The 10,279-nt window shown below is 42.4% G+C and overlaps 1 protein-coding gene across 1 annotated transcript; it reads left to right on the top strand.

Annotated features, from left to right (window-relative positions):
* Nucleotides 1-8,814: 8,814 nt before the first annotated feature.
* On the top strand, nt 8,815-9,918 carry LOC142186785 (zinc finger protein 217-like). Its single transcript, XM_075261364.1, has one exon. The coding sequence runs from the start codon at nt 8,815-8,817 to the stop codon at nt 9,916-9,918; it is 1,104 nt and encodes a 367-aa protein (XP_075117465.1).
* Nucleotides 9,919-10,279: the final 361 nt, after the last annotated feature.

Here is a 10,279-nt window from a genome sequence, read left to right as displayed (position 1 = left end):
CTCCTGAGGGCCCCTTTATATTACCTTAGGGCTGAGCTGTCTCCTGAGGGCCCCTTTATATTACCTGAGGGTGAGCTATCACCTGAGGGCCCCTTTATATTACCTGAGGGCTGAGCTATCTCCTGAGGGCCCCTTTATATTACCTGAGGGTGAGCTATCTCCTGAGGGCCCCTTTATATTACCTGAGGGTGAGCTATCACCTGAGGGCCCCTTTATATTACCTTAGGGCTGAGCTGTCTCCTGAGGGCCCCTTTATATTACCTGAGGGTGAGCTATCACCTGAGGGCCCCTTTATATTACCTGAGGGCTGAGCTGTCTCCTGAGGGCCCCTTTATATTACCTGAGGGTGAGCTATCACCTGAGGGCCCCTTTATATTACCTGAGGGTGAGCTATCACCTGAGGGCCCCTTTATATTACCTGAGGGCTGAGCTGTCTCCTGAGGGCCCCTTTATATTACCTGAGGGCTGAGCTGTCTCCTGAGGGCCCCTTTATATTACCTGAGGGCTGAGCTGTCTCCTGAGGGCCCCTTTATATTACCTGAGGGTGAGCTGTCTCCTGAGGGCCCCTTTATATTACCTGAGGGCTGAGCTATCTCCTGAGGGCCCCTTTATATTACCTGAGGGCTGAGCTATCTCCTGAGGGCCCCTTTATATTACCTGAGGGCTGAGCTATCTCCTGAGGGCCCCTTTATATTACCTGAGGGCTGAGCTATCTCCTGAGGGCCCCTTTATATTACCTGAGGCCACTGTTATCTCCTGAGGGCCCCTTTATATTACCTGAGGGCTGAGCTGTCTCCTGAGGGCCCCTTTATATTTCCTGAGGGTGAGCTGTCTCCTGAGGGCCCCTTTATATTACCTGAGGGCTGAGCTGTCTCCTGAGGGCCCCTTTATATTACCTGAGGGTGAGCTGTCTCCTCAGGGCCCCTTTATATTACCTGAGGGCTGAGCTATCTCCTGAGGGCCCCTTTATATTACCTGAGGCCTGAGCTGTCTCCTGAGGGCCCCTTTATATTACCTGAGGCCACTGTTATCTCCTGAGGGCCCCTTTATATTACCTGAGGGTGAGCTATCACCTGAGGGCCCCTTTATATTACCTGAGGGTGAGCTATCACCTGAGGGCCCCTTTATATTACCTGAGGGTGAGCTGTCTCCTGAGGGCCCCTTTATATTACCTGAGGGCTGAGCTATCTCCTGAGGGCCCCTTTATATTACCTGAGGCCACTGATGTCTCCTGAGGGCCCCTTTATATTACCTGAGGGTGAGCTATCACCTGAGGGCCCCTTTATATTACCTGAGGGTGAGCTATCACCTGAGGGCCCCTTTATATTACCTGAGGGTGAGCTGTCTCCTGAGGGCCCCTTTATATTACCTGAGGGCTGAGCTATCTCCTGAGGGCCCCTTTATATTACCTGAGGCCACTGATGTCTCCTGAGGGCCCCTTTATATTACCTGAGGCCACTGATGTCTCCTGAGGGCCCCTTTATATTACCTGAGGTCACGGATGTCTCCTGAGGGCCCCTTTATATACCCGGGGGCCACTGATGTCTCCTGAGGGCCCCTTTATATTACCTGAGGCCACTGATGTCTCCTGAGGGCCCCTTTATATTCCCGGGGGGTCACTAATGTCACCTGAGGGCCCCTTTATATTCCTGGGGGGTCACTAATGTCACCTGAGGGCCCCTTTATATTCCTGGGGGGTCACTGATGTCTCCTGAGGGCCCCTTTATATTCCCGGGGGGTCACTGATGTCTCCTGAGGGCCCCTTTATATTCCCGGGGGGTCACTGATGTCACCTGAGGGCCCCTTTATATTCCTGGGGGGTCACTGATGTCTCCTGAGGGACCCTTTATATTCCTGGGGGGTCACTGATGTCACCTGAGGGCCCCTTTATATTCCCGGGGGGTCACTGATGTCACCTGAGGGCCCCTTTATATACACGGGGGCCACTGATGTCTCCTGAGGGCCCCTTTATATATTTCAGAAACAATATACCAATATAAAACCAAAATACAATAGAGGTAATAATGTGCGCTCTGCAGTCTCCGCCCACTTGTCTAGTAGTGAGGTCCGGTCTGTGTGATGGGGCCCTGAATGACGGCCATTTATTACTCTGTACAATGTCCTGGGAAGACGGAAAATAATCCAGGATGGGGAGAACTGGAGAAAAACTGCATCTGTGCCACTGTCTTGTGCGGTGTTCACACTTGCGCCCGTGTCCGCCCATTGTGGATGAACTGCTCAGGGACGTCCCTCGGTCAGTTTAATTATCCATTCATTTCAATAACACCGCCAGTGTCCGTATGTGGCCTCTCCGCCATGATACCGTTTTTTTTGCACGGACACAAAGTCAGACATGCAGAATACGGCCTGTTATTACATACACTGGGTATAGCTATATATTATATACAGGTGATATAGCTGTACGATATGTTATTACATAGGCTGGGTATAGAGATATATTATATACAGGTGATATAGCTGTAGATATGTTATTACATAGGCTGGGTATAGAGATATATTATATACAGGTGATATAGCTGTACGATATGTTATTACATAGGCTGGGTATATAGATATAGTATATACAGGTGATATAGCTGTAGATATGTTATTACGTAGGCTGGGTATATAGATATAGTATATACAGGTGATATAGCTGTACGATATGTTATTACATAGGCTGGGTATATAGATATAGTATATACAGGTGATATAGCTGTACGGTATGTTATTACATAGGCTGGGTATAGAGATATCCTACTAATATTATAAATGTGAAAGTTTGTGTGTTTGGATGTTTGTGAGTTTGGATGTTTGTTCCTCAATCACGCTAAAACGCCTGGACGGATTTGCGTGCAATTTTCCACAAACATAGTTTTCCCTTGGGATTGAGTCACAGGCTACTTTTGGTGCCACTAAACAACATGGCTTCCTATCAGGAGACTCACAAAAGCAGGACTCCTAGCCCCAGCTATAGACTCACACACACTGCCTGGCATTTCCTGCCTCAACCTGCCTGCACACTCCTTACTGTCACCTCAGGAGTCGCCCTCACTCTACTCACTCACATTTACATATAGCTTTCCACTATATAACACATCACATTGTCTGTATTACTACATACACAATACAACACATCACATTGTCTGTATCAGTACATACACAATATAACACATCACATTGTCTGTATCACGACATACACAATACAACACATCACATTGTCTGTATCAGTACATACACAATATAACACATCACATTGTCTGTATCACGACATACACAATACAACACATCACATTGTCTGTATCACTACATACACAATATAACACATCACATTGTCTGTATCACTACATACACAATACAACACATCACATTGTCTGTATCACTACATACACAATATAACACATTACATTGTATCACTACATACACAATATAACACATCACATTGTCTGTATCACTACATACACAATATAACACATCACATTGTCTGTATCACGACATACACAATACAACACATCACATTGTCTGTATCACTACATACACAATATAACACATCACATTGTCTGTATCACTACATACACAATATAACACATCACATTGTCTGTATCACGACATACACAATACAACACATCACATTGTCTGTATCACTACATACACAATATAACACATCACATTGTCTGTATCACTACATACACAATATAACACATCACATTGTCTGTATCACGACATACACAATACAACACATCACATTGTCTGTATCACTACATACACAATATAACACATCACATTGTCTGTATTACTACATACACAATATAACACATCACATTGTCTGTATCACGACATACACAATACAACACATCACATTGTCTGTATTACTACATACACAATATAACACATCACATTGTCTGTATTACTATATACACAATATAACACATCACATTGTCTGTATCACGACATACACAATATAACACATAACATCACATTTTCTAGCCCACCAAACTTTTTAAAGCACTTTTACAGTTTCACACGTCTGTGTCCGCCCAATTCTCAAATCACCGCAGACGAAGTTGCGGGTAAAAGCTATCCTATTAATATTGTAAATGTGAAAGTTTGTGAGTTTGGATGTTTGTGGGTTTGTGTGTTCGGATGTTTGTTAGTCAATCACGCAAAACCCGCTCGACCGATTTGGCTGAAATTTTCCACAAACATACAGTCCTATGAAAAAGTTTGGGCACCCCTATTAATCTTAATCATTTTTAGTTCTAAATATTTTGGTGTTTGCAGCAGCCATTTCAGTTTGATATATCTAATAACTGATGGACACAGTAATATTTCAGGATTGAAATGAGGTTTATTGTACTAACAGAAAATGCGCAATATGCATTAAACCAAAATTTGACCGGTGCAAAAGTATGGGCACCTCAACAGAAAAGTGACATTAATATTTAGTACATCCTCCTTTTGCAGAGATAACAGCCTCTAGTCGCTTCCTGTAGCTTTTAATCAGTTCCTGGATCCTGGATGAAGGGATTTTGGACCATTTCTTTCTACAAAACAATTCCAGTTCAGTTAAGTTTGATGGTGGCCGAGCATGGACAGCCCGCTCTCAAATGATCTGAAAACAAAGATTGTTCAACATAGTTGTTCAGGGGAAGGATACAAAACGTTGTCTCAGAGATTTAACCTGTCAGTTTCCACTGTGAGGAACATAGTAAGGAAATGGAAGAGCACAGGGACAGTTCTTGTTAAGCCCAGAAGTGGCAGGCCAAGAAAAATATCAGAAAGGCAGAGAAGAAGAATGGTGAGAAGAGTCAAGGACAATCCACAGACACCTCCAAAGAGCTGCAGCATCATCTTGCTGCAGATGGTGTCACTGTGCATCGGTCAACTATACAGCGCACTTTGCACAAATAGAAGCTGTATGGGAGAGTGATGAGAAAGAAGCCGTTTCTGCACGTACGCCACAAATAGAGTTGCCTGAGGTATGAAAAAGCACATTTGGACAAGGCAGCTTCATTTTGGAAACAAAAATTGAGTTGTTTGGTTATAAAAAAAAGGCGTTATGCATGGCGTCCAAAAAGAAACAGCATTCCAAGAAAAACACATGCTACCCACTGTAAGATTTGGTGGAGGTTCCATCATGCTTTGGGGCTGTGTGGCCAATGCCAGCACCGGGAATCTTGGTAAAGTTGAGGGTCGCATGGATTCCACTCAGTATCAGCAGATTCTTGAGAATAATGTTCAAGAATCAGTGACGAAGTTGAAGTTACGCCGGGGATGGATATTTCAGCAAGACAATGATCCAAAACACTGCTCCAAATCCTCAGGCATTCATGCAGAGGAACAATTACAATGTTCTGGAATGGCCATCCCAGTCCCCAGATCTGAATATCATTGAACATCTGTGGGATGATTGGGAGCGGGCTGTCCATGCTCGGCCACCATCTAACTTAACTGAACTTGAATTGTTTGTCCAAAATCCCTTCATCCAGGATCCAGGAACTGATTAAAAGCTACAGGAAGCGACTAGAGGCTGTTATCTTTGCAAAAGGAGGATGTACTAAATATTAATGTCACTTTTCTGTTGAGGTGCCCATACTTTTGCACCGGTCAAATTTTGGTTTAATGCATATTGCACATTTTCTGTTAGTACAATAAACCTCATTTCAATCCTGAAATATTACTGTGTCCATCAGTTATTAGATATATCAAACTGAAATGGCTGCTGCAAACACCAAAATATTTAGAACTAAAAATGATTAAGATTAATAGGGGTGCCCAAACTTTTTCATAGGACTGTATATATTATATACAAGTGATATAGCTGTACGATATGTTATTACATAGGCTGGGTATATAGTATATACAGGTGATATAGCTGTACGATATGTTATTACATAGGCTGGGTATAGCTATATATTATATACAAGTGATATAGCTGTAGATATGTTATTACATAGGCTGGGTATATAGATATACTAGCTTTTACCCGCAACTTCGTCTGCGGTGATTTGAGAATTGGGCGGGCACAGACGTGTGAAACTGTAAAAGTGCTTTAAAAAGTTTGGTTGGATAGCAAATGTGATGTGTTATATTGTGTATGTAGTAATACAGACAATGTGATGTGTTATATTGTGTATGTAGTAATACAGACAATGTAATGTGATGTGTATGTAGTGATACAGACAATGTGATGTGTTGTATTGTGTATGTAGTAATACAGACAATGTGATGTGTTATATAGTGGAAAGCTATATGTAAATGTGAGTGAGTAGAGTGAGGGCGACTCCTGAGGTGACAGTAAGGAGTGTGCAGGCAGGTTGAGGCAGGAAATGCCAGGCAGTGTGTGTGAGTCTATAGCTGGGGCTCGGAGTCCTGCTTTTGTGAGTCTTCTGCTAGGAAGCCATGTTGTTTAGTGGCACCAAAAGTAGCCTGTGACTCAATCCTGAGGGAAAACTATGTTTGTGGAAAATTGCACGCAAATCCGTCCAGGCGGTTTAGCGTGATTGAGGAACAAACATCCAAACTCACAAACATCCAAACACACAAACTTTCACATTTATAATATTAGTAGGATACAGTTGATATAGCTGTACGATATGTTATTATATAGGCTGGGTATATAGATATAGTATATACAGGTGATATAGCTGTACGATATGTTATTACATAGGCTGGGTATAGAGATATATTATATACAGGTGATATAGCTGTACGATATGTTATCACATAGGCTGGGTATAGAGATATATACAGGTGATATAGCTGTACGGTATGTTATTACATAGGCTGGATATAGCTATATATTATATACAGGTGATATAGCTGTACGATATGTTATCACATAGGCTGGGTATATAGTTATAGTATATACAGGTGATATAGCTGTAGATATGTTATTACATAGGCTGAGTATAGAGATATATTATATACAGGTGATATAGCTGTACGATATGTTATTACATAGGCTGGGTATATAGATATAGTATATACAGGTGATATAGCTGTACGATATGTTATTACATAGGCTGGATATAGCTATATATTATATACAGGTGATATAGCTGTAGATATGTTATCACATAGGCTGGGTATAGAGATATATTATATACAGGTGATATAGCTGTACGATATGTTATTACATAGGCTGGGTATATAGATATAGTATATACAGGTGATATAGCTGTAGATATGTTATTACGTAGGCTGGGTATATAGATATAGTATATACAGGTGATATAGCTGTAGATATGTTATCACATAGGCTGGGTATATAGTTATAGTATATACAAGTGATATAGATGTAGATATGTTATTACATAGGCTGAGTATAGAGATATATTATATACAGGTGATATAGCTGTACGATATGTTATTACATAGGCTGGGTATAGAGATATATTATATACAGGTGATATAGCTGTAGATAGGTTATTACGTAGGCTGGGTATATAGATATAGTATATACAGGTGATATAGCTGTAGATATGTTATCACATAGGCTGGGTATATAGTTATAGTATATACAGGTGATATAGCTGTACGATATGTTATCACATAGGCTGGATATAGCTATATATTATATACAGGTGATATAGCTGTAGATATGTTATTACATAGGCTGAGTATATAGATATAGTATATACAGGTGATATAGCTGTAGATATGTTATCACATAGGCTGGGTATATAGTTATAGTATATACAGGTGATATAGCTGTAGATATGTTATTACATAGGCTGAGTATAGAGATATATTATATACAGGTGATATAGCTGTAGATAGGTTATTACGTAGGCTGAGTATATAGATATAGTATATACAGGTGATATAGCTGTACGATATGTTATCACATAGGCTGGGTATAGAGATATATTATATACAGGTGATATAGCTGTACGGTATGTTATCACATAGGCTGGGTATAGAGATATAGTATATACAGGTGATATAGCTGTAGATATGTTATTACATAGGCTGGGTATATAGATATAGTATATACAGGTGATATAGCTGTACGATATGTTATTACATAGGCTGGATATAGCTATATATTATATACAGGTGATATAGCTGTACGATATGTTATCACATAGGCTGAGTATAGAGATATATTATATACAGGTGATATAGCTGTACGGTATGTTATTACATAGGCTGGATATAGCTATATATTATATACAGGTGATATAGCTGTAGATATGTTATTACATAGGCTGAGTATAGAGATATATTATATACAGGTGATATAGCTGTAGATAGGTTATTACGTAGGCTGGGTATATAGATATAGTATATACAGGTGATATAGCTGTAGATATGTTATTACATAGGCTGGGTATATAGATATAGTATATACAGGTGATATAGCTGTAGATATGTTATTACATAGGCTGAGTATAGAGATATATTATATACAGGTGATATAGCTGTAGATATGTTATTACGTAGGCTGGGTATATAGATATAGTATATACAGGTGATATAGCTGTAGATATGTTATTACGTAGGCTGGGTATATAGATATAGTATATACAGGTGATATAGCTGTACGATATGTTATTACGTAGGCTGGGTATATAGATATAGTATATACAGGTGATATAGCTGTAGATATGTTATTACGTAGGCTGGGTATATAGATATAGTATATACAGGTGATATAGCTGTATATATGTGATTCCCCGTAGGGCCCCCATGCTGCCCCCTATGGTCTTTTAGGTTGCGCCTCCTCATCGTCTTCTCCCGGTTCTCGCGCTGACTCTTTTCTCTTCTCAGGTCTCGATTCTTTCTTTTTAGACTCTTTGCCTTACGCCAATGTCGGCCGCCACTAAAGACGTTTCTGTTGATGCTTCGATCTGTGGCCTAAAACAAGCCGATCCGGATGGGACCTTTGATTGTAAGTTTTGTGCAGAGTCCTACAAACATCATGAAGAACTTGAGGACCATGTTCAGACTCAGCACAGGCCAGGGGAGCCCAATCTTCTTAGTGACAAGACAGAATATCTCGGCCCTCATGATGGAAGGAATGTAGAGGGGTCCGTAAAGGAGGAGCATGGGGTCCACGAAGGGTCTGAATGTGAGGTGTGTGGTCAGATCTTTGCCCACTTGGAGTCCCACATGAAGACGCACACGGCTCCCTTCATATTCCCTTGTAATATTTGTGACAAGATATTCACAAAGCCGTGGTATCTTAAACTTCATCAGCGGATCCATTCCATCCAAGTAAGAAGGGGAGCGAATCAGGAGACCCCCACTACCATTAATGAGACTGTCCAAGAAGAGGCGACCAATCACGTGCTTTCACCTTACAGGCCCTGCAAGGTGTGTGGATCTCTCTTCCCTGACAAAGACTCCCTGTTGGATCATAGTAAGATACACAATAAGGTAACTTGTGAGGAGTCCGCCCCCAGGGAAGAACTAGAAAATGGTCCCAAGGAAGACTTCCTGAACCTTGTGGGACTAAAGCCCTCCAAGGACAATAAACCAGTGGCATCCTGGATCAGAGAATTGGACCCGGTGACCACCAGCCAAGCTTGGCAGCTGGCGACGACAGGCAAACTGGTGTCAGACGGTGCTCGTGGGAAGGACGTGAAGGAGCCCGTGTATGACGCAAGTATGGAACCCGACAAGGGTGAGCCGACGGATATCGAGAAGACTGGAAGGACGAGTCAGTCTGGTGACAACTGTGCAGGAACCTCCAAGTCACAGGGACGGGGTCAGCCTGAAAAATATCATCTAGAAGGAGAAACCGAGGTCCAGATAGTGCAAAATAAGACGCCGGTGCGGCACGATTCTGTACACAGGGCCAACAGTAAATCTAACAAACTGCCCCCTGCAAGCTCTCCAGCCAATGTGGAGGAGACCGTCAAGATGGAGGTCCAGTCAGAAGATGTGGGAAGAGGTAAGAAGTCGTTCTAGGCCTTGGCACAGATCTCATCTCCCGACAGTGCTGCGGGGTCACCTACAAACATGTCTGATTCCGTAGGAGCGGGGTCCGCAACCTCCAGCTGCTGGGAAACGACATGTGTGTATTACAGGGTAGGTAGGCAATGGGTGGAGGCGCTGCGAGTCATGGGTCAGCCCTTCCCATAGTGAGGGACATAGGGTAGGTAGGCAATGGGTGGAGGCGCTGCGAGTCATGGGTCAGCCCTTCCCATAGTGAGGGACATAGGGTAGGTAGGCAATGGGTGGAGGCGCTGCGAGTCATGGGTCAGCCCTTCCCATAGTGAGGGACAATAGGGTAGGTAGGCAATGGGTGGAGGCGCTGCGAGTCATGGGT

The sequence above is a fragment of the Leptodactylus fuscus genome, unplaced genomic scaffold (genome assembly GCF_031893055.1).
Source record: "Leptodactylus fuscus isolate aLepFus1 unplaced genomic scaffold, aLepFus1.hap2 HAP2_SCAFFOLD_118, whole genome shotgun sequence".
Taxonomy (NCBI): Eukaryota; Metazoa; Chordata; class Amphibia; order Anura; family Leptodactylidae; genus Leptodactylus; species Leptodactylus fuscus.
Note: the sequence above shows the minus strand (reverse complement) of the source record. Positions and strands in the feature narration are given on the sequence as shown.

Coding starts and splice junctions, on each gene's coding strand:
- LOC142186785 (XM_075261364.1), top strand. CDS start 8,815: ATGTCGGCCGCCACTAAAGACGTTTCTGTTGATGCTTCGATCTGTGGC.